This window comes from Castor canadensis, chromosome 8 (assembly GCF_047511655.1).
Source record: "Castor canadensis chromosome 8, mCasCan1.hap1v2, whole genome shotgun sequence".
NCBI classification, from domain to species: Eukaryota; Metazoa; Chordata; class Mammalia; order Rodentia; family Castoridae; genus Castor; species Castor canadensis.
In genome coordinates, this window is record NC_133393.1 from 24254654 (window position 1) to 24278892 (window position 24239).

At 47.3% G+C, this 24239-nt stretch overlaps 3 protein-coding genes and 1 pseudogene across 6 annotated transcripts; 2 read left to right on the plus strand and 2 right to left on the minus strand.

Moving 5' to 3' along the window:
• Positions 1-86: 86 nt before the first annotated feature.
• Positions 87-10004, minus strand: Whr1 (winged helix repair factor 1). 2 transcript variants are annotated; one of them, XM_074082530.1, is made up of 7 exons: positions 9786-10004; positions 9537-9673; positions 2467-2568; positions 2065-2204; positions 924-1021; positions 680-827; positions 87-464 (listed from the first exon to the last, which is right to left on the minus strand). In XM_074082530.1, exons 1-7 carry the CDS (start codon positions 9883-9885, stop codon positions 419-421), a joined length of 771 nt encoding a protein of 256 aa, XP_073938631.1. In that variant the 5' UTR covers positions 9886-10004; the 3' UTR covers positions 87-418. The 2 variants fall into 2 exon arrangements, with proteins under 2 accessions (XP_073938631.1, XP_020024106.2); XM_020168517.2 differs by having other exon boundaries at positions 2473-2568; positions 9786-9946.
• LOC109689566 (large ribosomal subunit protein eL42-like) lies at positions 2991-5818 on the plus strand (annotated as a pseudogene).
• A 64-nt stretch (positions 10005-10068) lies between the features above and the next one.
• On the plus strand, positions 10069-12541 carry Dxo (decapping exoribonuclease). 3 transcript variants are annotated; one of them, XM_074082514.1, is made up of 7 exons: positions 10069-10376; positions 10694-10741; positions 11229-11464; positions 11551-11770; positions 11871-12006; positions 12153-12247; positions 12332-12541. In XM_074082514.1, exons 3-7 carry the CDS (start codon positions 11431-11433, stop codon positions 12480-12482), a joined length of 636 nt encoding a protein of 211 aa, XP_073938615.1. In that variant the 5' UTR covers positions 10069-10376; positions 10694-10741; positions 11229-11430; the 3' UTR covers positions 12483-12541. The 3 variants fall into 3 exon arrangements, with proteins under 3 accessions (XP_073938615.1, XP_020024084.1, XP_020024083.1); XM_020168494.2 differs by having other exon boundaries at positions 10071-10376; positions 10694-11055; XM_020168495.2 differs by lacking the exon at positions 12153-12247 and having other exon boundaries at positions 10070-10376; positions 10694-11055.
• A 45-nt stretch (positions 12542-12586) lies between these two features.
• Positions 12587-24229, minus strand: Skic2 (SKI2 subunit of superkiller complex). The gene is made up of 28 exons (XM_020168490.2): positions 24075-24229; positions 23893-23996; positions 23164-23273; positions 22955-23072; positions 22750-22864; positions 22559-22633; positions 22218-22271; positions 21939-22129; positions 21655-21783; positions 21133-21278; positions 20632-20778; positions 20426-20510; positions 20164-20270; positions 19731-19877; positions 19563-19659; positions 19165-19377; positions 18976-19086; positions 15950-16180; positions 15428-15565; positions 15141-15278; positions 14897-15001; positions 14399-14546; positions 14179-14305; positions 13772-13982; positions 13524-13634; positions 13225-13443; positions 12921-13061; positions 12587-12834 (listed from the first exon to the last, which is right to left on the minus strand). Exons 1-28 carry the CDS (start codon positions 24094-24096, stop codon positions 12634-12636), a joined length of 3741 nt encoding a protein of 1246 aa, XP_020024079.1. The 5' UTR covers positions 24097-24229; the 3' UTR covers positions 12587-12633.
• Between the last annotated feature and the right edge of the window lie 10 nt (positions 24230-24239).

Consider the following 24239-nt stretch of genomic DNA (forward strand, 5'->3'; position numbering starts at 1 on the left):
ATCAGGACTAAATTTGGCTTCATCTCTGCCCAAAATGAGACACCTGAACACACACATCACATTAAACAAAGGACATCCAGAAGATATCACAGACAGAAGCACTTTATTTGGCAATTTCAACCCAATATGTAGGGCAGAGGGCTCTGCCTCCTTCCCAGCCTCCCCAGAAGTCCCACCTTCATCCATGACAGGCAGCAGCTATGGTCTTGGCACAGAATCTGGCTCCACATGCCACCATGGGTCAGAGCCCAGGTTCGCAGCAGCAGTCCTAGCCAGGCCTCTTTACCCACGATAGCCCAGCAAGCACTCATCCTGGTACCCAGGCTTCCCAAGGTGACCCAGGCTCAACCACATTAGGTAGCATTCCCAGGACCCTCTAGTCCCACTCCAAGGCAGTGAGCAGAAACAAGTAGAATCCTCATGTCTCTGGCAGGCGGAGGAGAGTTCCAGAAGTGGTAGAGACACTGTGTAGGAGAAACACAAGACTGAGTCAGCTCCTGGGCCCAAGATGAGAGAACTCAGGACTTGATAAGGGGTCTTACTGGGTTCTGGAGAAGAATAAGAGAGAAACGAGGCTTCGCTAGTGAATCAAGCATAAGCAAGAAAGAAATCCAACCCTGGGCTACTGTTATGTCATCTATTAGAAGTCAGAGGTCAGAGTCCAGGGGACAAGACTCACCAGTCCACCAGCTGGGCTCCAATGAGGTCATGAACATGGTAGGCAAGACCAAGCCGCACTGCGCCAGGTGCCCGACGGCCCAGGAGCTCTGACAGGAGTAGCTCCCGGTACTTGGCCTTCCGGACCATGCCAAGGACAGCCTGGCGCCCTGGAGGAGAGGTGGCACAGGAAAGGGAAAAGGTGAATAAAGCCTAAAGAGTCATCAAAGGATACTCCTGAGTAGCTGAGAGCTCAAGCTGCAGACCTTTAACAAAGCACTTGATGAATCTCCCAGCTCCAGGCACAGCTAGCCACCAGCTTCCAGCATCACGGACAGTGAGGACTCCAGCATTTACCAGGTGCCTGAGGGCAGTGGGAAGTCAGGTGAGAAGCAGCCTGGACCCAGATCTCTCATCTGTTCGTGTTGGGACACTAAGTCTCCAGAAACATGGGTGATCATGCAACAGGGAGCAGATAAGAAAACCCCAACCTGGGGCAGCTGTCTGCTGTTTACCACCTCCATGCTACTGCTAGCTCCATTCCCCTGCCTGAACATCTTCCTTACACTCTTTATTTTCCGGTCACTATTAGTTTTTCACTAAAGCAGTTTCTCCTCTTGGAAGCCCTTCCTGACAAGTCCTGGAACATACTTGAGGGGAGTAATGATTTTCTCTGTACCCACCATGTCCTATGCAATCTCACCACACTTCCTGTCACACCTTACTACCAGCATCTGCTTCCCCAAGAAAGACTGGTACTTGATTTCTAAGATGCTTTCTTCACACATACATGGGTTTTAAAGTAAGAGGCCAGAACCTGATATGGCCCCCTGAAATTGTGCCTTTTCTTAGCCCTTACCCAGTTTTTTTTTTTTTCTTTTTCTGGCCTCAGCCTCATGATCTTCCTGCCTCAGCCTCCTGAGGGCTGGGGTAATAGGCCTGCAACACCACACCTGGCTTTGGGGGCTTTTTTGAATATGAATGTTTGGAGGAATTGCAGCTCCTACCATTCTCTATCCTCTTAGTCCCAGATGATCAACATCAGGCATTTCTAGTTCCTGCCAGGCCCCACATGCATTTTTTTCTTTATTTATTCATATATTCATATGTGTGCACATTGTTTAGGTCATTTCTCCCCACCATCCCCAACTCCTTGTCTCTCCCCTCCATATGCCATTTGATAAGCCCCCAGCTCTCTTGAGCTCTAATCTGGGACTCTTTTCAAGGTCCCATGTAAGACAGGACTTCTCTCTTGCAGGGAGAGGTATGAACTTAGATCATTTTATTAAACAGAAAAATTATCCTTATTTGGCAGGCTCACTAGAAGGAAAAAGACAAGCCTAGATGGGACTGCAGGGAGGCAGGGAGATGCAAGATGCCCAACTTTGTTGATCCTCTAAGTCTCACGTGATCTCTGGGTCCCTGAAGCCAAAGGTCTGTGTCATTTGGTCCTGCTGGAAACTAAGGTCCCCACAGGCTGGAAGCACTGAGGCCAAAAACTTCTGCACTGCCCCAGCATATGGTCGACCATCACAGGCCTTGAGGACCTATAATCAGAGATGAGATTCATGGTCCCACCTTCACCCACCACCCACCTCCACCCCCAGGACAACATTTGTCTTCCTGATTTCCCTCTTACCCAGGCCCTTCCTCCTCCTGCCCTTTTTCTCCCTCTCTCTCATTTTACTTCTTGTCAAGACCCTGGGCCCTCTCCATGGGATGTAATGAAACATTTTTATTTCCATTTCCCAATTTCCCTGCCCTCCCCTGCCCATCACTGCCCATCCCCCTCCACACACACACACACACACATACTCTGGTCCTGTAGTCTTCGGTGAAGATAATTCCATGGGCATCCAAGTCAAAACCCAGCTGGATGATTCTGATCTCTCCCTGCTCTTGAAGCTCCTTCTGTCTCCAGAGATGGAAGTGAAGAGAAAGTCATGGTAAGACACTCTGCTATATTCCGGGCACCTTGGGGCAGGGATTTTGTTTACCAGTACTGGGGCATTTTTACTGTGTGGGGAGATAACTAGGTACATCAAGCAGCCTTTTCCAACTACTTACCCATCTCCCATCTACCTGCCTTATGAGTTATCTATCAAATAATCAATATTTTTTTTCTAAAAATAGACCCATGCCAGATTAAATGCTGATTAAGACTCAGGCCCTCCCCTCAAGGAATTAGTAGTCTGGAGTTGGGGGAAAATGAGGAGAAATATTAGATAAAATGTTTAAAATAATAATAAACCAGGACTTCTGTTTGCAGAAATACAGCAAGAACCAAACCATCTGTTGAAAATTAACTACAATGCTTGATAAGGGCTGAGGGCATGGCTTATAGTACAGGTACAGCACCTGCCTAACAATGCTTGATAAAATATTATTTAAGCTTTTGGTGTCAGTAGCCCTCCCATAATCACAGTTACTAAAACTTGCCAGACTTTCTGTAAAAAGTGCAGCAAGCACCAACCTCACAAAGTGACACAGTACAAGAAGGGCAAGGATTCTTTACATGCCAAGGGAAAACAGCATTATGATAGGAAGTGGAGTAACTATGGTGGGCAGACCGAGCTAATTTTCCAGAAAAAACCTAAAACTACAAAGAAAACAGTGCTGAGGCTTGAGTGTGTGAGCCCAACTGCAGATCTAAGAGAATGCTGGCTATTAAGAAATGCAAGCATTTTGAACTGGGAAAAGATAAGAAGAGAAAGGGACAAGTGATCCAGTTCTAAGCTCCATCTTTTGTTTTTTTAGGAAGAAAATAAAATCATGTGGTCAAAAAAATATTATTTAAAAATTGTTTAAGTATTAAAGAGCTTACAAGACAATAGGAATTACCAGAGTAACAACATCTAATTGGAAATAAGAACTCAGAGAGAACCGAACATAATGAGGGCACTTGCTGATCTAAGCAACTCTGTTCAGCACATGGACAAAAATAACAAGGGTACACAAGGAAACAAAGCTCAAAAGAAACAGACCCTAAAAGATACATGCAATAGTGGAATTATTTTTAAGGCTATTTTTTTAATGAGTACCAAAATAGTTACATAGAGGAAAGGATTCTACTGTTCTACAGCAATGATAGAGGAACTATAGTTCACAACAACTTATTACATATTTTATAAGAAATTAAGAGAAAGATACAGCTCAGTGGTCGAGTGCTTGCTCAGCATGTGCAAGAACCTAGACTTGATACCCAGAACTACAAAAAAAAAAAAAAAAAAGAAAGAACTAAGACAGGAGTTTGAAGGTTCCCAACACAAAGAAATGAGATAGAAATACTAACTACTCTAATTTGCTCATTATATATTATATACATATAACAAAGTATCACATAGTGCTCTAGCAATATGTACACTTATTTTATGTCAAAAAGATTATCTTAAAAAAATTATGTTCCTAGTGCTGAAATAAAAAGCCAAGATGGAAAATATCAGTAGGGAATCATAAAAGGACATATCAGGTTTAAAAAATGTCTATGTAGAAAATCGAGATGTGAAAAAGAAAGTAAATGAAATTAAGACCTTATAAATCAGGTTTGAAAAACATCTAAGTAGAAAATCTAGAAGTGAAAAATAAAGTAAGTCAGGTGCCAGTGGCTCATGCCTATAATTCTAGCTACTTGAGAAGCTGAGATCAGGAAAATCATGGTTTGAGGCCAGCCCAGGCCAATAGTTTGTAAGACCCTCATCTCCAAAATAACTAGAGCAAAATGGACTGGAGATGTGGCTCAAGCCCTGAGTTCAAACTCCAGTCCTATCAAAAACATAAGTAAATGAAATTAAGACCTTAAATCTTATGTGTTGAATAAGGATATGTTGAATGCATTAGGCACAGATGAATAAAAAACTATTAATCTGCAAGAGAGATTTTAAAAACTACTTGGAATACAAGGAAGAGAGTAAAAAATATTGAAAATACATAAAAGGCTACTAGAGACTTAAAGAATACAAAGAGAAGGTCAAATGTATATTTAGGTCCCAAAAAAAAAGAAGATGACAAAGTAGGGGAGATATACCCTACTTTAATGTAAAGATATACCCTACTTAACTTTTATGGTATATTAATATACCATAGACGTATATTAATCCAATTCTCATAAATTCACAGAACAAAAGAACAAAATAATCATTTCAATAATGACCTTAGCTATCATGAATTAGTAACTGAATAATAACATATTATTTTCAAGTATACATATAACACTTATCAAAACTGACCTTAAAATACAAAGCAAGCCTCAATAAATTTCAAATGACTGAAATCACAATGTGTACATTCTCTGGCCACAATATCACTTATGCCAGAAATCAGTAATAAGGTAAAAGAAAATATGACATTCATTTCTAATCAACCCAATAAGTCAAAGAAAAAAATCACAAAGGAGATTAGAAAATATTTCAGATTAATTATAAAAATACATACCAAACCTTACTTCTTTCTCTTGCGCTCTCTCTCTCTTTCTCTCTCTTGCTCTCTCTCTCTCTCTCACACACACACACACACACTTAGAAACTACATTCTTACATGCTATAGTAATAAAGATGAAAAATAATGGGAAAAATAAAGTTAAAAAATTGAGAGAAAACAGAATATAATACAGAAAGCACAGAAAGAAACAAGGCCAAAGAATTTATTTTATTTTGTTTTGTTTTGTTTTATTAAGATAGAGTCTTGCCATGTAGCCCAGGCTGGTCTGGAACTCTCAGATTTTCATTTTTTTCTTATAATGCTGGGCACTGAACCCAAGGCATTATATATGCTAGATAAGCGCTCTAGCACTGAGCTATATATCCAGTCCTTGACCTCGAACTCTTGCTCTCCCTGCTCAGCCTCCAGAATGCTGGATACAGGCATGTGCCACCATGAGCAGGTAAAAGGCTGATTCTTTGAAAGACTACTAAACTGTTGGCCCAAGCCTGTAATCCTAGCCCTTGGGAGGCAGAGGCAGGAAGATAACAAGTTTGAGGCCACCATGGCCTACACAGCAAGACACTGTCAAAATAAGGAAGGGAGGCTGAACACTGGTAGCTCATGTCAGTAATCCTAGCTACTCAGGAGGATTGCAGTTCAAAGCCAACCAGGGCAAATAGTTCGTGAGACCCTATCTCAAAAAAAAAACCCATCACAAAAAAGAGCTGGTGGAGTGGCTCAAGGTGTAGGTCCTGAGTTCAAGCCCCAGTACCACAGAGGGAAAAAAAAAAAAAAAAAAAAAAAAGGAAACGGGGGTGGGGGGGAGGGGGAGGAAGGGAAGGAAAGAAGGTAACACACATGCACAAGAAATTAATGTGAGTCAACTCCCTGTATAGCTATCCTTATCTCAACCAGCAAAAACACTTGTTCCTTCCTATTATGGCTTATACTCTCTCTACAACAAAATTAGAAATAAGGGCAAAATAGTTTCTGCTGGGTATTGAGGGGGTGGGGAGGAGAGGGAGGGGGCGGAGTGGGTGGTAAGGGAGGGGGTGGGGGCAGGGGGGAGAAATGACCCAAGCCTTGTATGCACATATAAATAATAAAAGAAAAAAAAAGAAAACTAAATTCGGTAAGCCACTGGCGAAAATGACAAAGGAAAAGGGTGAGAAAGATTAGAAAAAGCACAGGTAATCAATATAAAGAATAAAAAACAACACTGGGGTACAGGTCAAATGGTAGAGTACTTGCCTAACAAGCATGAGTTCCTGAGTTCAATCTCCAATTCTGCCAAAAAAGAAAAAAAAGCAGGCTGGAATACCTGTAGCACTTGGGGACTAGGGCAGGAGGATCATGAGTTCCAGGCCAGCTAGAGCTACATAGTGAGACCCTGTCTCAACCTCCTCCCCACAAAAAGAAAAGATAAATGAAAACTCGGTCATCAGTTCAGACTTTACAGAAAACAACATGAGATTACAAGCTCTGTGGCAATAAATTTGAAAATTTAGATGAAATTTATAAATTCCTAAAAAAAATAATTTCTTTTACCAAAGTGGGCAAATTAGAATAGATTTATAACATGAAAATCTATGAGATGAACTAACCAACAGCTACATAGAACTTGGAAAAATCTCAAAAATATTTGGCCAATGAAACAGGAAATAAGATTTTGTTGTTGTTGTTGCTGTTGTTGGCGGCACTAGGGTTTGAATTCAGGGACTCACACATGCTAGGCAAGCATTCTACCACTTGAGCCATGCCCCCACCCTTTTATAACAAGATACAAATAGTGTCTTAGTCTGTTCTTGCACTGTAACGAAAATATCTGAACCTGGACAATCAATTAATAACAGAAATTTATTTCTCAAAGTTCTGGAAGCTAAAATTCAAGGTCAAGGTGGCAGCAGGTTCATTGTCTGGTGAGGACCCAGTCTCTGCTTCCAAGATGGCACCTGGTTGCTGTGTCCTCTAAAGGGGAATGAACATTGTGTCTCCACATGGCAGAGGATGAAAGGACCAGAAAGCTCTCTAAAGACTCTTTTATAAGGGCACTGACCCCATTTATGAGGGCAGAGGCCTAATAACCACATCCCCAGGAGCCCCACCTCTTAATATGATTACACTGGGTGTTAGGTTCCAAAATATTAATTTTGGAGGGACATATACATGCAAACCATAGCATTCTACCTCTGTTCCCCTAAAATTTATGCCCTTCTCACATACATATGTTCATGCCATCCCAAAAAGCCTTAACTTGTTCCAGTACCTATTCAAAAGTCTAAAGTCCTAAGTCTCAGCTAAATAAGATATGGAGGAGACTCTGATGTTCATCCTTAGGTAAACTGTTCTCTAGCTATAAACCTGTAAAATCAAATAAGTGCTGCCAAGACCCATCTAAGTCGGTAGTAGAGCACTTGCCTACCATTTCTTAAGCTCTGGGTTCACTCCCTAGCACCAATATAAACAAGCAAAAATAGTCCTTATGTTTGAACTTAAACTCCAAAGTGATGGTATTAAGAAGTAGGGCTTTTGGGAAGTGAGTGGGCCATGAGGGCTCTTCTCTCATAAACAGAATTAATGTCCCCTTATAAAAGAGACTTCAGACAGCTGCCTTGCTCTTCTATTTTTTATGTCATGTAAGAATACAGCAACTTGCTAGATGGAAGCAGAAAGAAACAGCCCTTACCAGATACTGAATCTGCTGGTACCTTGATCTTGGAGTTCCAGTCTCTAGACTGAAAGAAATAATTTCTGTTGTTTATAAGTTACCCAATCTCAGGTATTTTGTTATAGCAGCATAAACAGACTGAAAGACATATAGTATGATTTCACTTGTAAGTGAAAAAATAGGTAAAGTTAAGCTATTTATTTATGAATATACATATAGGAAGTATAAAGAAAACCAAGGGAACAATTGTTGGGGTAGTGGTCACCTCTTAAGAATTTTGATAATGTGTGTGTGTGTATACATACACACACACACACACACACACACACACACACATATAAAATGTTGGCTGTGTTCTATAGTTTGGCTTAGGTGGTAGTTTAGTGGGTGTTTTCTTTTTTATAAACATTCTTTAAATTCCTTGTGCACGTTTTAATTTTCTTTTTTGCAATTTTTAAAGCTTTTAAAAATAAAAGCCAACACCAGTATCTGACTTGTTAATCATGAGATCATGAGACTGGTACAAGTCTCCATTCTCCTTTTCTTTTCTTTCTTTTTTTTTTTTTAACATCTTGCCATTGACCTTCTACTAGCTAAACGCAAAGGACAGATTTCAGGTTTTTTTATTTTTTTTTTTACTTGAGCTCTTCACAGACCACTGCCTCAAATTGTAGGTTCTAACATTGCCAACTACTCCCACCTTTCTTGAAAAACTCTTTACTCCCACAACAGGCCTCTTCCAGGCTTCTTAACTCAGGCAGTTCCTTCTCAGCCCTTTTCACAGATTCCTCTTCCTTTGCTTTCCCTTTAAACCAGTGGACCTCAACTTCAAAGGCAGTAGGTAACAAAATGTAGATTTCCACATCCCTTCTTTTACATTAACCTTGAGTGAGCTCCAGGAACCTCTATTATTTGAATAAGTAGCCCAAGCAATTCTAACACAGGTGGAACAAAGACTTTACATTGAACAACACTGCCTTGAATGCTGGTGTCTCCCAGCACCGTGGATTTGGCCCTAGGATCTTCTACTCTAAACCTAGAGTCCTTACCTTGGATCTAAGAGAGTCTTGTGAAACACTTCTCCACAAATTTTATGTATACTTTGTATATATATAACACCTTCTAAACTTTGTAAGGTTAGAAATTACTCCTCTATTCTTCCTACCGATCTCACTCACATTCACAAACTGAACCACTACTCACACCTCCATGACTTTTAATTCTGTATTACTGTCCCAGAATTATCTGCAACCATCATATCCAATTGTCTACTACTGCATAGTCTTCTCATGCTTCACAAGTACCTTCCACTCAACTTGTTCACCTGCCCCCAACAATTCAATGTTTGCCTCTTCTGTGATCTGGGAAATCTGGGAGTTACACTGGACTCCGCCCTCTTCCTCACTCTCCACATGCCTCACTCTTGACCGCCTCTCCTCCCACATTCTCCTAATTCAGGCCTTCTCCAATTCTCGCTTGCAGCACTACCTTCAATACGCCCTTCCCTATCCTGTTTAACATTCTCTTATAGCTCTTCACCTTCAGTGCAAGGCGGGAACAGCACTGATGGACAAGGCCAGTGGCCATCTGACGTCCGCCTGCATTCCCAGAGCAGTTTGCTTGAACCATGCCCCGCGACTGCTTCCGCCAAAGCCTCGCTCTTCCCTCCTCTTGTCTTGGCCTATCACCTGCTGAATAGCGGGCGGACGAACTGAGGGTCTAAGTGACGGGGACTTGGCGAGTGCCATGAGGCAAGGAAGGGGACTTCGGTGGGGGCTCTGACGCCACTCACCAGCTGCCGGTCGGCCACCGTCCGGTCAGGCACGAGGCTGTAGACCTGGCTCCTCAGCGCGATGGGCGGCAGCGTATCCTCGAACAGGCCTCGCGGAAACAGCTGCACTAGCTCCGCGACTGCCGCGCGCGCCGAGCCTGGGTGGAGAGAATTGTGTCACTGACACGGAACCGGGGCGGGGGGTGGAGAGACAATTACAAGGAGCTGTTCTTTCAGTATCCCCGGTTACCCCGGGGTTGCCATGGTTACCCGACTCGCCCCTCAGAGGATCCACTTCCACAGGCCCTCGCTCCCGTCGCCTCTTCAGTCCAAAGGTCTCTGGTGCCAGACGATGCCTCTTCCGGCTCATATCCCGGTATTTAACGGTACCGGGGAAGGGGCAAACGTAGAGCTAAGGGCTAGTGAAAATGGGGTCTTCCGGCGCACAGTAGTGACGTTGACGTCGCTGGGCGTGGCTTATGAGACCAGGTGACCGACTGACGTAATGACGAAAAAGGCGTCCATTACTCATCTTTCGGGCATTTGCCGGACCGCGGCTTCACGTCTGGGCTGCCACGGATTGGCTCCCTCTGAGAGCATTCCTGTTCAGGGACGGGAAGCGTGGACCGTGCACAGCTGCAGGTGGCCACGTTTGGCCCAAACTTCCGGTGTAAACCTCACCACATCCCGCGTCTGAGGATTTGCAAGCCACAGTCGCTGAATGATTCCGTCATCAAAAGCAGAGAAACCACCTTTGCATCCTTCTTCGGAATTTTTTTTTTTTTCCTTCTTCGGCTTCTCACGTGACTGCCCTTACTCATAGTCTTGCGCAGGTGGAAGGCAAGGTTGGAGAGCTTTGAGGTAACCTGATCCTTCTCTCTTTTGGCGGTACTGGGGTTTGAATTCAGGGCCTCACGCTTGCAAATTAGGCGCTCTACCACTTGAGCCATTCCACCAGACTTACCAGATCCTTGATCTGAACCCAGACTCCCTTCCTGACCACACTGCGTTTGCAGGGCCTAGGAGTTGGAGGTATAGAGCAAGGAAAAGGGCTGCAAAGCACTTGATTGTGGCTGTGTGTGAGGGGCTGGGGCATGCATATTTCAAGGCCAGAACCTGGAAGTCAGGAAGCTTGCTCAGTCCTGACCTACTCTGTAAAACGAAACTTTTTCCCTCAGGACTTCATGGAACCCAGAGAAACCAAGAGAAAAGCTGAGAATATAGAGGTAGCTGAGCCTCGACACAAATCCCTCCACTCAGCACCCTCACTGCCCACAGAGCCTGCCCTCTACTCTGGACCCTTTCCTTTCTACCGGCGCCCTTCTGAACTAGGCTGCTTCTCCCTGGATGCACAACGCCAGTACCATGGAGATGACCGAGCCCTCCGCTACTACAGCCCACCCCCTACCAACAGTTTAGGCCCTGACTTTGACCTCAGGGATGGATATCCTGATCGATACCAGCCCCGCGATGAGGAGCTCCGGGAGGGGCTGGACCACTTGTTACGCTGGCTTCTGGAACACCGAGGCCAGCTGGAGGGGTGAGCTAAGTGTAGCACACAGTAGATCTGGAGGCCTGTCATGCCCTCTAAAGTTAGGAGACCCACAGCTAGAATGATAATCAACCCCTACAGGGGGCTTAAGATTATTCTAAAAGGGTGCCAGATGAGCTAAAGCTTGTGTCAGACCTTCAGCCTCTAACTCTTCCTCTCAGGGGTCCACGCTGGCTGGCAGGGGCCGTAGTGACATGGCGGGGGCATCTGACAAAATTGCTGACCACACCTTATGAGCGGCAGGAGGGCTGGCAGCTGGCAGCCTCACGGTTCCAGGGAACACTGTACCTGAGTGAGGTGGAGACGCCGGCTGCTCGGGCTCAGAGGCTTGCTCGGCCACCCCTCCTCCGGGAGCTTACATACATGGGCTACAAGTTTGAGCAGTACATGTGTGCAGGTGAGACTTGTACCAGCTCTGTGACCCCTTTCCCCTTCCTCAGAGATTGAGTCCCCAATCCTGCTGCTGCTTCTCTCCTTGTGCAGACAAACCTGGAGGCTCCCCAGACCCCTCTGGAGAGGTCAACACCAATGTGGCCTTCTGCTCTGTGCTACGCAGCCGCCTGGGAAACCACCCTCTGCTCTTCTCTGGAGAAGTAGACTGTACAGACCCTCAGGCCCCATCCACACAGCCCCCTACCTGCTATGTGGAACTCAAGACCTCCAAGGAGATGCACAGCCCTGCCCAATGGAGGAGTTTCTACAGGTTCAGGATATGAGTGGGCAGGGTGAGAGCCTAGACTTAACAGCTGGGAAAGAGACCTGGGGAAGAAGGGTTCCCACTGACTTCTTGCCTTTCCTGTTAGACATAAGCTCCTGAAATGGTGGGCTCAGTCGTTCCTCCCAGGGGTCCCAAATGTTGTTGCCGGGTTCCGTAACCCAGAGGGTTTCATCTGTTCCCTCAAGACCTTTCCTACCATGGAGATGTTTGAACATGTCAGGGTAAGTCAATGGTATCAGCTCCCACCTGTATCCCCCTGCCTCCTGCACCCAAGACCACAGGTTCAGAGTCCAGGGCTGTAGTCTATTTTTCCCTTCAGCCATTCCCACCCTCACTACCAGTCTTCTGCCTCCTCTGTCCACTCCAGAATGACCGTGATGGCTGGAATCCCTCTGTGTGCATGAACTTCTGTGCTGCCTTCCTTAGTTTTGCCCAGAGCACAGTTATTGAGGATGACCCCAGGTGAGGCATTCAGCTCTATGCACCCTCTCTGGATCCCAGGAACTCAGACTCCAGCCCTTACATCACACTTCCTTTTGCCCCCAGGCTTGTCCACCTCTTCTCTTGGGAGCCTGGTAGCCCAGTCACTGTGTCTGTACATCGAGATGCACCCTATGCCTTCCTGCCCATGTGGTATGTGGAAGCCATGACCCAGGACCTCCTGTCACCCCCTAAGACACCTTCTCCCAAGGACTGATGCTTCGGAGGGGCTGATCCTGTCTCAGTGAAGATAATAAAGCATATTTCTAAGTGGTTCTCCCTGCTATGTCTGAGCTGAGTAATCCCTGCCCAACACTCCAGTATACTCAGTGGTCTGCTGCTTTATTACACTTTTACTCCAAGGTCATTCACTGGGTATAAAGGCTGGCTGCAAAAACGATGTCCCGCCGTAGCAGAGTGGCTGCTGTCTCCATCTTGGCGCCCAGCACAGGCTCCCCTACCAGGCGGGCTGCCCCTCGCAGTGAGCGACACATCTCAGCGAGGCGCTGGATGCAGCGGACCACCAGGCCTTCAGGGGTCCCAGAGAGCCCTGCTAACTCAGAGAATGGCTGTAGGGAGAGAAGAATAAGGATTGGAATGTGCCAGGCCTGGGTAACCCCAGCTGTCCACAAAACTCCAATCCTCAGGTACTCACCATGCCCCGGGCCCACTCATACACAACCTCAACCAGCCCAAAATTCAGCTCCTCTACAAATTCCTCCACTGTCTGGTTCAGACCACAGGCTGCCTGGACTTCACCAATCCGCTTAGCCACAGCCCGGACACGTTCTACCCCCTGCAGAGAGGGAAGGAGAGGTCAAGGCCTGCCTTCTTGCTCCAGGACTAGGGAGGTCTGGATCAAGAAAGATGTGCCCACTCTCAGAGACACTCACCCTGCTGAAGGGGGGCACCTAGAGGTGGGGGAAATGTCACAGCCCAGGAAAGGTGGTATCCCCTACCTCCTTAAGGGCATTTGGGAGCTGATCCCCAGGGTCCCCAGGGCTCTGGCAGACCAGACCAGAGAGCAGAGCCGCAATCTCTTCAGGTCGCAGAGTGCTCAATGCATTGTCAAACATGAGCTCAGTGAGGAGCAACTCGTGGCTACTCATGGCACAAGCTACCCGTCCTGCCAGCTTCACAGTGCCCGCCTCATCCACATAACCCAGGGTTCGGAGCACCTGTAAGAAAAAGGGTGATAGTGGGTGTTGGGAGCCTGCCATCCCCTCCTACACTACTCCCCCCACCATGTCCCTCCCACCTCTACTCGCTGGTGGTACTCAGGGAGCAGCAGCAGTGACTGATCGGACAGTAGGAAGTGCAGGTGCTCCATCTCCTTCTGTATCTGCATTCGCTCCCGCAGCTTTAGATACTGTAGAGAACAACAGACAGGAGCCTCTGAGCCTTTTCACCCTCAGTAGGGATGCACTAAGGACAAGAGCTGAGGGAGGCGCAGCCAGTCTACTAGGGAACACAGAGGAAAAGCCCCCCTCTTTACTTGGGAGCTACCTGAGTAGGAAAACGGGGGCTATGTACACACTGAGCCCCCTGGATCAGCTCCTCCAGCTTTCGGGCCCGGAGCCCACCTTCAACCACAGACACATCCTTGAGCTGCAGGTCATTGACAGGGTCAAGGGTGGGGGGTCCTGCTGGGTAGGCCTGAGCAAGACGTAGCAATTCCTGGACAGCAGTTGTCACAGCTGCAAGGGGAGGATCTTTCCTAAATAGGAAACAGGTTTTGAGACCTGGGACAAGAGGCTTCTTTGCCATAAGGGCCTGCCTCAGGCCAGGCAAATCCCCCTGCCATCCTTCTACAGTCCCCTTCAGGCTAAGAAAGTCTCCCTTGCACAGCCTCTGCATCTGGTACCACATGCCCCTCCCTGGGAAAAGAAGCCCCATCCCCCAGCATGTCTGACCTGAATTTCGGTTGCTGTCTCTTGCTGAAGTCCTCTAAGATCTTCTCCCCATTCACCCGAAGCACCTTTGTGGTGATGGCAGCCACATCTCCTGGCTGGAGCTTGGCCACAGTGTGGTCACAGGGCCCTGGGAAAAGGGAGAATAGGTAACATCTCACAGTGGACCCAGGCACCCTGCTTACACCACTGTCAACAAACCAGACACCTGCCTCACTCTCACCTTCAGGCAGGAATAGCTTGAAGCCCACAAGGTCATCTGGATGAGGTACATCTGGAGTGGCTGGCCCCCTGTCCTGTGGGTCCTCAGACACAAGCTTATCACACAAGACCAGGGTTGTGAAGACTCTGCTGGTAGAGTTTGAGGAGACCTGGGGGAGGCCGAAAGGCCAGAACAGGGAGGTTAGGAATGAAAATCAAAGGTAGAAACCAGATGCCCATCCTTGGGCAAGGATCAGGGAGCCACCTATGAGCCTACCAGTATGAAGGGGTAACCAAGTCACCCAATTAGAGCAGTTTCCTCTTTTCCCTGCCCCCAGCTATAATACTCAGGGAACAAGAAAAGGAGATGGCATGAAGTGGTGGTGATGGAAGGAAAGGAGAGGAAAATAAGAGTATGGTAGTGGCTGCAACCTGCCCCAGCCAAGGGGGTCAGATGGTGTTAGGGCTTGCTCCCTTGCTCCCTCCCACCCTCTGGGGTCTAAATCCCCATGGTTCTCACCTGAAGGATCACACCCAATGCATTGTGATGCTCCTGATTCTTCACAATCACCACCCTTCCCACTGAGAGAGATTTCAGCCCATTTACAGACTCCATGATGCGTCGCTGAAGAGCAGGATGTGCACAAGGGGATACAGAAGGAGACATCACCAGGACACTGGGACTGAGTTCAGAGCACCCAGGGTGATCCACTGTCTTCCTCCCTTCCCCCATCATCTCCCAACATTCCCACACCCTCACTAACCTGGATCATGTTCCGGGTCTCTGTCAGTTCCTCCCCCCAGCTATAATATTCAGGCAGGTCAACCAGTTGTCCAGTCATGTCGGGTTCCTCCAAGGCTCCCAGCTTCTTGGTTAGTTCAGCTAGAGCCTGCTCATGGGCCTGAGCAGAAGGAGGTTGTGAAACAAGAGACTCCAGACCTAGCCTGCCACACCTTCCACATTCACCCCACTAGCACTAGATGCCCACCCTTCCCAACCTAACTTTGTCTGACTTCCTGCCTGGTCTACTGGTCACCCCAACCATCTCACCTTGCTATCCTTGCGAGATGGAAACTCAGAAAAGCTCCTCTTCATCATGTCCTCCACTCTAAGAGCATCCACCCGTAGCAAGTTGAGGATCATACTATACGTGAGGCGGAACTGGGACTGCAGCTGGGATGGCTTCCCCTGGAGCCAGGTCACAGAAGTCAATGAGACCAGGGTGGAACCTATGCGCCCTAGCCAGTCCTCTGAGGACTGAGTCTACTCAGATCTGGTCCCAGCTCTGCAACTATGCAGCCTCAGATAAACCACCTGTTTATCTCCTCTGTAACATAAGGGAGTAAAATTAAATCAGACTCTCAAAGGCCCTATCTAGCTCTCTATTCACAGTAGCAATAAATCTCTTTCTTGGATTTGCTCACTTCTACCTCCCCTTCTCCCAGGAAAAACAAAAAAAGTCAGAAAAGCAGGTGGGAAGGAGTGAGGGGCAGAGGACTGGGGGAGAGAGAACCCAGCAAATCTCCAGAGGTAGAGTCCTGCCTGGCTTGGCCTCATGCCAGCTCTGCTCACCATCATCATGCGGTGCAGATCTGCCATCTCAGGCACACGGCCCTTGCACAGCAGGATAACAGTGCCTGTAGGGTCCAGGCCCCTCCGGCCGGCCCGGCCTGCCATCTGCACATATTCTCCAGGGAGCAGATCCCGGAAGGTAGAGCCGTCGTGTTTTCTCATGGAGTCAAACACCACTGTACGTGCTGGCATGTTTACACCCATGGCAAAAGTCTCAGTGGCAAACAAGACCTGGGACAGAAGGGAAGAGAGGATCAGTGAAGGGGCTCTGCATACATCCCAGACCTGGCCAAGCCCACCTCACTGTGGCCAAAGCAAAGTAGGCCCAAGTTCAGTCCCTGGTCACTACTTGCAGGATCTCATTTAACTATCCATGCAAATCCCCAAAGTAAGGACTAACGTTTTCCTCATCATGCTTAATGCAGTTTCCTATTGCTTTCCTTTTGCCTCCATATCCCACTTCTAACCCCACTGCAATGATTCCAATGTGCATAACAAAAATCCTTTTGTGTCCAAGAGGCCACGAATAGCCAAGGCAATACTCAGTCAAAAGAACAATGCTGGAGGTATCACGATACCTGACTTCAAACTATATTACAAAGCAATAACAATAAAAACAGCATGGTACTGGCACAAAAACAGACATGAAGACCAGTGGAGAAGAATAGAGGACCCAGATATGAAGCCACACAACTATAACCAACTTGTCTTTGGCAAAGGCGCTAAAAATATACAATGAAGAAAAAGCAGCCTCTTCAACAAAAACTGCTGGGAAAACTGGTTAGCAGTCTGCAAAAAACTGAAACTAGATCCATGTATATCACCCTATACCAAGATTAACTCAAAATGGATCAAGGATCTTAGTATCAGACCACAAACTCTAAAGTTGATACAGGAAAGAGTAGGAAATACTCTGGAGTTAATAGGTATAGGTAAGAACTTTCTCAATGGAACCCCAGCAGCACAGCAACTAAGAGATAGCATAGATAAATGGGACTTCATAAAACTAAAAAGCTTCTGTACATCAAAAGAAATGGTCTCTAAACTGAAAAGAACACCCACAGAGTGGGAGAAAATATTTGCCAGCTACACATCAGACAAAGGACTGATAACCAGAATACATAGGGAACTTAAAAAACTAAATTCTCCCAAAATTAATGAACCAATAAAGAAATGGGCAAGTGACCTGAACAGAACTTTCTCAAAAGAAGAAATTCAAATGGCCAAAAAACACATGAAAAAATGCTCACCATCTCTAGCAATAAAGGAAATGCAAATTACAACCACACTAAGATTCCACCTCACCCCTGTTAGAATAGCCATCATCAGCAACACCACCAACAACAGGTGTTGGCGAGGATGCAGGGAAAAAGCAACCCTCTTACACTGTTGGTGGGAATGTAAACTAGTACAACCACTCTGGAAAAAAATTTGGAGTCTACTTTAAAAGCTAAACATTGATTTACCATTTGATCCAGCAATACCACTCTTGGGGATATACCCAAAAGACTGTGACAGAGGTTACTCCAGAGGCACCTGCACTCCCATGTTTATTGCGGCACTATTCACAATAGCCAAGTTATGGAAACAGCCAAGATGCCCCACTACTGACGAATGGATCAAGAAAATGTGGTATCTATACACAATGGAATTTTACGCAGCCATGAAGAAGAAGGAAATGTTATCATTCGCTAGTAAATGGATGGAATTGGAGAACACCATTCTGAGTGAGGTTAGCCTGGCCCAAAAGACCAAAAATTGTATGTTCTCCCTCATATGTGGACATTAGATCAAGGGCAAACACAACAAGGGGATTGAACTTTTATCACAAGATAAAAGCGAGAGCACACAGGGAGATATAAGGATAGGTAAGACACCTAAAAAATTAGCTAGCATTTGTTGCCCTCAATGCAGAGAAACTAAAGCAGATACCTTAAAAGCAACTGAGGCCAATAGAAGGGAACCAGGAACTAGAGAAAAGGTTAGATCAAAAAGAATTAACCTAGAAAATAACACACACGCACAGGAAATTAATGTGAGTCAACTCCCTGTATAGCTATCCTTATCTCAACTAGCAAAAACCCTTGTTCCTTCCTATTATGGCTTATACTCTCTCTACAACAAAATTAGAAATAAGGGCAAAATAGTTTCTGCTGGGTATTGAGGGGGTGGAGGGGAGAGGGAGGGGGTGGAGTGGGTGGTAAGGGAGGGGGTGGGGGCAGGGGGGAGAAATGACCCAAGCATTGTATGCACATATGAATAATAATGAAATAAAAATTAAAAAATAAATAAAATTAAAAAAAATCCTTTGTGTGATTATGTTATAGAATATGTTTTGTTTTCTGCAAGTATAATAATTCACACAAAGGTAGTTATAGCAGATTTTTTTTACTTCTTTTCCTTCACATAGTGTTTCAGCATCCATCCATATTCCTGTGGTTGTATCTATCATTGCTTCTGACTGCTGCAGAACACTCTGTGACATGCATCTCCTTACCCATTCTCCTAGTGAAGGGCACCCTAGTACTACTAACACCTTGCCACCAAAAACAAGACGGTAGAGAATAAGCAGCATACATGTTCCTTTGTGGACAAAGATGAGAATTTCTTTGCAGTACATACCCAAGAATGGACTTTAGGGTCAAAGAAAATGCTGTATTTAATTCGCTTAAATAGTGACAAGGTAAAAAAAAAATAGTGCCAGGGTTCGAAATAGTGCCAAACTGGTTACACCTGTACAAAAGGTCCGAGAATCCTACAACTCTGGCTACACTTGGCATTAGCCTGCTTCCTAAATTTTACCAAATTGCTATTTGATAAACTAGCATTTCAATTTGCATTTCTCTAATTATTAATGACTTTTCATATGCTCACTAATTTTTGGGTTTGCACAATCACACCCAGCTCAGAGGCCAGGTTCTTAGCCACTGTACTCTCCTGCCTAAACCTCTGCCCCTCTACATTCTGACTGCCCCTAAGTTAGAACCCAGAGCCCTGAGAGTACTCCTCCCCCCAACCATGCTCACTTTGACCAAGCCACGGCTGAATAACATCTCTACAATCTCCTTGAGGATGGGTAGGATACCACTATGGTGCACACCCAGGCCACGATGCAGAAGCTCAGACATGTGCAGGACCTGTATAAGCAAGGAGATGGCCCTTGATCAGAAACAGATCTTAGAACCGCTGATTCCCCCTTAGTCTCAAGGACACACCTGGGGCAGCTGGCGGTCAGAGCCACGGAGACGTGTGAGGCAGCGCTGCAGGAAGAGGTGGATCTCACTCTTCTCTGAACTTGTGGTGAGATCAAGTGAGGTGAGGCCTGAGGCCTGTTCATCACAGCGGCCCCGAGAGAAGGTGAATACCACCACAGGCAGCTGGGCCCGGGTGCGCAATGAGGCCAGGAGGGACAGGTACACTCCGCGGTCCTGGGGAGCAAGGGGAAAGGGGCAAAGATTGAGTCCTTGAACCAGTGAGAGCTGAAGTGAAGGAGGTGAAGTGGTGGCCAATCAGTCAGAGCTAAGACTTCAAGCCCAAATCGCTGGGGGAATCAGGAAAGAAAAGTTGGTAAAGAAACAGGTGTTGGCACATAGAGAATCCTTCCAGCTCTCACCTGTGCAGGGCCCCCCTGGTGTGTGGGCTGCTTGGCCCCAAAGGTCTGGGCATGTTTGCTCATTCTCTCTTTCTTGGCCTCTACAGCTGCATAATACCTGGGACACAGGGAGGGGTGGCATCAGGCCAGGCTGGGGCCAAGCTCTAACTCCCCCAATCCTGGGCTTACCCCTTGGTGTGGAAGGCCCCTCGGGAGTCCAGCAGCAGGAAGAGCTCTCCCTGAGTCTTGGGACTGTTCCCTGTAAAGAGATAGTGCTCCAGAGGGACAGGTCGGGCAACCGTGCTGATCACATAGATCTGACGACGCTTCAGCCGCCTAAAGGAAGGAGACAGAGTGGGTGTGTGGGAAGGAGTCCCCATCTCCACCACTTTCCCCACCCCCTCTAACTTCACCCAATCTCTTCTGAGACCCACAACAGAAGGCTATTCCCCATCAAACCATCTAAAACATACAAAATGTTCTGGACCCAAGGCACCCTATAGCCATCCAGGTGGGGCATGTTGGCCTGACCTCTCCTTGCTGTAGTGGCCTTAATCCTCCTTCCCCAACCCAGGAATACTACAGCCTCCTTCACCCAAACACCTCAGGATTTATGTCTCACCCAATCCAGTCAGCAAACTCCAGGGCATTAGGGACGGTAGCACTCAGAAGGATGATGGAGACATGGTCAGGGAGCATGATGAGCACCTCCTCCCACACGACCCCACGCTGGGCACAGACAGAGGAGACAGGTCATGGGAAGCAGAGAGGATGCCATGCTGCCCCAGAGTTCCATTTGGGAGCAAAGAAGGGAATAAGGTCCTCAGGGTGTGTAGAACAGGAGCTGCTCAACTAGTCTCATGGGAGACTACCTACCCCCTTACCTCAGCATCATTGATATAGTGAACCTCATCAAAGATGACCCACTCCAGGTCTCGGATGACATCTGATCCACTGTATAGCATGGAGCTGGGGAGAAGAGGTCAAGGGCTGACTCCTCAGTGGCTCTCGTCTCTACCCTGTCTCAGCTGGTACACTGAGAATAGCCTCACCTGCCCACCCCAAACCCACCTGTGAGGGCCCCTCTCACCGAAGGATCTCTGTTGTCATAATGAGGCAAGAGGCCTCTGGGTGCAGCTGCACATCTCCAGTGAGCAGCCCCACATCCCCAAATGTGTTTCGGAAGTCCCGGAACTTCTGGTTGCTCAGAGCCTTGATAGGTGAAGTATATATGGTTCTAGGAAGAGCACATGAAGTCAGCCAGTCCCTCCATACAGACTGGTGGCCAGTACCCTGTCTCCACCTCTGAGCCCTCCTAGATCCAAACCCCAGAAGTGCTTCCCTTTTTTTACCCAAATGTTCCTCACCTACTCCTTCAAAATATGATCCCAGAAAACTACTGCCTCCTACCCCTTCCTAAACTAATCCAGGTTACTTTTCTATCCTTTCTCCCCACCAAATCTTTTAATTTCTCTCTAGACCCCATCTCAGTCTCACTCCTGAGAGATGAGAGAAGAGATGAGGTCCAGAAAGGATACAAGAGAAAACAGGGCTAGCTGGTACAGGAGGAGGCTGGGGAGGGCACTTATACCGTGTCATGTGTTTCTGGGCCAGTGCAATGGCATATTCAGCCACAACTGTCTTCCCCGCAGATGTGTGAGCTGCGACAAAGACAGAGTCATGCTGTTCCAAGTGCAGGATGGCCTGTTTCTGAAACACATCTGGCTCAAATGCCCACTGTGGGAGAGAGAGATCAATGGGGGCTGAAAAAGGGAGAGGGCCTTCCTGCCTTCTGCTCATGGACCTACAGGGCAAAGGGAAGAAGGCTGTAACGAGGCAGGGCTGGGACTGAGGACCAAGACTGGCCTGGCGTGTCTGGCCTTTGGCAGAAAGAGGAGACAAGGGGTAAGTTAGGAGGCAGGGACAGAGTTTTTTTTTTTTTTTTTTTTCTTTTATTATTCATATGTGCATACAAGGCTTGGGTCATTTCACCCCCCTGCCCCCACCCCTTCCCTTACCACCCACTCCGCCCCCTCCCTCTCCCCCCCACCCCCAGGGACAGAGTTTGGACCACCAAGAGGTAGAGGAGTGTGTAAGGACTGAGCCACAGTACCTGGAAGGCTGGCTGGGGAATGAGTCGGTAGAAATCACCAACAGGGGAGGTAACATCCACTGGAACAGCCCACTGCTCCTGAGGTGGAGGTTTGGGAGGCTCCAAGGGGGTTACAACTGTGGATGCTTCCTGGAAAAATCAGGGTGATAAAGGTATAGCCAGAGAGCTCTCTATTACTACTCCTCCCCAAAATACTCTATTCCTCCCCTCACATCAACCCAGCCACCCACCCTCCCTGTGGCAGAGGCCCTTCTTGCAGGCCTCCACCACTGGGAACCACCAACCTTCAACACTAGGTCCTCCAAGCTACTTGCTCGAGCCAGAGGACCACTACAGGGAGAGGCTGAAACAGTGTCCCCTTGGGGACCTCCTGGCTGTTTCACTGTCTCACTCTCATCCTCATCACCCCCACCCAAATCTAAAGGCTCCAGCAGACGGCTGAGGCTGAGAAGCCCAGGAGCTGGAGCGTGGTGATCTGAAAAGCAAGGCAAATAGGGACACTTTGTCATGTCCATCTGTGTCTGAAGGCAAAGGACACTTCGATAAAATTGTATCAAACTCACCCTTGGGGGCAAAGTCCACACCTTTCTTGAAGCCAGGTGGGACAGTGAGAAGATCTAGAGGGGAGAGAAAGAGAGAGGCAATTAGGGCCACTGCATGCTATCGTATATGTTATACATACAACATATACGACTGACATCCACAGTATAGACATTATGAATGGGCATATTTGCTGTGACCATTTTCTAAACAGAGAGCAGTAAAGAGTTTTATGGAAAAGACACCTTTTTCCATTTTGGAGGGGCAGGGAGTACCTTTTCCTAATTTGCAAAAGCATGGAAGAATGAGGAGTAGCCCAGTGATATGGCTCCTCCTCAGGGGCCATATCCAGAGCCCACCTCACCTTTTTCAAAGTCTATATCTTCCTCTGCCTCCTCTTGAGTGCTCAGATCTGTTATGGTGGGCTCATCCATCCCACCTAGAAAGAGTATGAACAAGTAGGAATTCATGAAATGAGAGCAGCAAGGGTAAATGGGGAACTCTTCCCTGGAGACTAAGGGCCCCCTGTCCTTCTATCCTGTCACCACAAGTCACCTGGCCAGAAAGGGTACTGTGTTGGATTCCCCCATAGTGATTGGGAGACTGGCCCTGGAGGCCGGCGAAGAGACAAAGAGGTTGTGGCTGACAAGTTTGTGTTCTCCAGCAGTACCTGAAGCAAGAGATGAGAGCACCAGTGATGTTGAGCTTGCCTCAGATCTCCTTCTCCCAACTTTGCTTCTCTCAGCCCTTGATTTCTTACCTCCTTGTAGCCCAGTATCTGTCCTGTGGTTGGGTGTCTTTGGGCTTGAAGATCAGATGGTACTGGAGCCCCCAAGGCAGCCAGGAGAGACCAGGGATCTGTCTTTCTCTGCCATTTTCTGGACAGAAGTAACTTTTGAGTCTTCTTTCTCCCCATCCCAGCTTCCTTCAGCTGGCACATCCCTTTAGTCTGAACCTCTCTGTACTCACCGAGCTGAGTGCTCCACACCATGAAGAGGAAGCCAGGCTGGAGATGAGAGAAACAACTTCTCTGCTTCTTGCTGTAGATCTGGAGCACAGGGAGGGAGGCCATGGGGAAGCTGGGACAAGAGCAAGATGAGAGGCATTAAGTTAAGAAAGAGGATAAATTACAGAATTTTGTGTTGAGAACAGAAATGGTAACTGTTCAAAAACAGACAAATTGGGACAATCAGGCTGAAGCACTGTTTTCCATTGGTTGTCTAAAAACTAACAAAAATTGAATCACTTGGGGCATTAGTTAATAGTGCAGATTCTGAATTTCACACTAAGAGGGCAGACTGGGGAATTTGCATTTTTTAAAAGCCTCCTCTAATCATGAAGCACACTTAAAGATGAGAATCACTAGTTTTAAAAAGGGATCTCAGACATAAGGCTGACAAAGGCTGTAGGCTCAAAAGCTAGCATCTCAGCCAGCAAGTACCCTGGTGCTTGGAGAGGAAGGACATTTCAAAGAGCAGCTCTGGTAGCTAAGGTATTTCCTGTACTCCCTGGTTCTGTCCTCCTGTGGGCTCTGACCCACTACAGCTGAACTAGGCTGGGATCTGGCCAGCATCCGTCCAGGCCTAGATGACAGTGTCCAGCACAGGAGAGCGAGGTCATACTAGATCTTACTGTGAGGATAGTGGTGTTCGTTTTAGGCTCAATGAGGGTCAAAGGTGAGGATCAAAAGTCACTCACGGTGCTCTCTGGAGCCCCAGGTACGTTCACCAGCTCCCAACGCCCTGTACATCCCAGTTCCACGGCTCGAAGTGGCAGGTTGAGGGGATCTGCGGGAGGCAACACTACGGGGAAAAGGTCATAGGTCAGGTGTCAAGAGTCATTCTCTGTCTACAACTCCGTTCCACACCCCTCCCCCTCACCGAGTCGCTCGGTCTCCATCATCCTGAAGCCACGGCAGCTGCCCAGCAGCCCGGAAGTGCAGTGAGTAACCGTGGAGTAAGCCCCGCCCCGAAGTGGGCGGAAGTGGAGCGGACTTCCTGCACACCCCCCACTGGGAGAGGGGGCGAGTGCTGCAAAGTGGCAGA

What these genes read in the sequence shown, in the direction of transcription:
- Whr1 (XM_074082530.1), bottom strand. Translation starts at nt 9,885, where the DNA reads ATGAGCCGGAAGAGGCATCGTCTGGCACCAGAGACCTTTGGACTGAAG. An exon ending in CGGTGGCCGACCGGCAGCTG is followed by an intron (nt 2,569 to 9,536) that starts GTGAGTGGCGTC and finishes CTCTGGAGACAG; the next exon opens with AAGGAGCTTCAAGAGCAGGG. An exon ending in ACTACAGGACCAGAGTATGT is followed by an intron (nt 2,205 to 2,466) that starts GTGTGTGTGTGT and finishes CTCTGATTATAG; the next exon opens with GTCCTCAAGGCCTGTGATGG.
- Dxo (XM_020168494.2), top strand. Translation starts at nt 10,700, where the DNA reads ATGGAACCCAGAGAAACCAAGAGAAAAGCTGAGAATATAGAGGTAGCT. An exon ending in CACCGAGGCCAGCTGGAGGG is followed by an intron (nt 11,056 to 11,228) that starts GTGAGCTAAGTG and finishes TCTTCCTCTCAG; the next exon opens with GGGTCCACGCTGGCTGGCAG. An exon ending in CAATGGAGGAGTTTCTACAG is followed by an intron (nt 11,771 to 11,870) that starts GTTCAGGATATG and finishes CTTTCCTGTTAG; the next exon opens with ACATAAGCTCCTGAAATGGT.
- Skic2 (XM_020168490.2), bottom strand. Translation starts at nt 24,096, where the DNA reads ATGATGGAGACCGAGCGACTCG. An exon ending in GATGGAGACCGAGCGACTCG is followed by an intron (nt 23,997 to 24,074) that starts GTGAGGGGGAGG and finishes TTTTCCCCGTAG; the next exon opens with TGTTGCCTCCCGCAGATCCC. An exon ending in TCAGCCGTGGCTTGGTCAAA is followed by an intron (nt 16,181 to 18,975) that starts GTGAGCATGGTT and finishes CTTCTGTCCCAG; the next exon opens with GTCTTGTTTGCCACTGAGAC.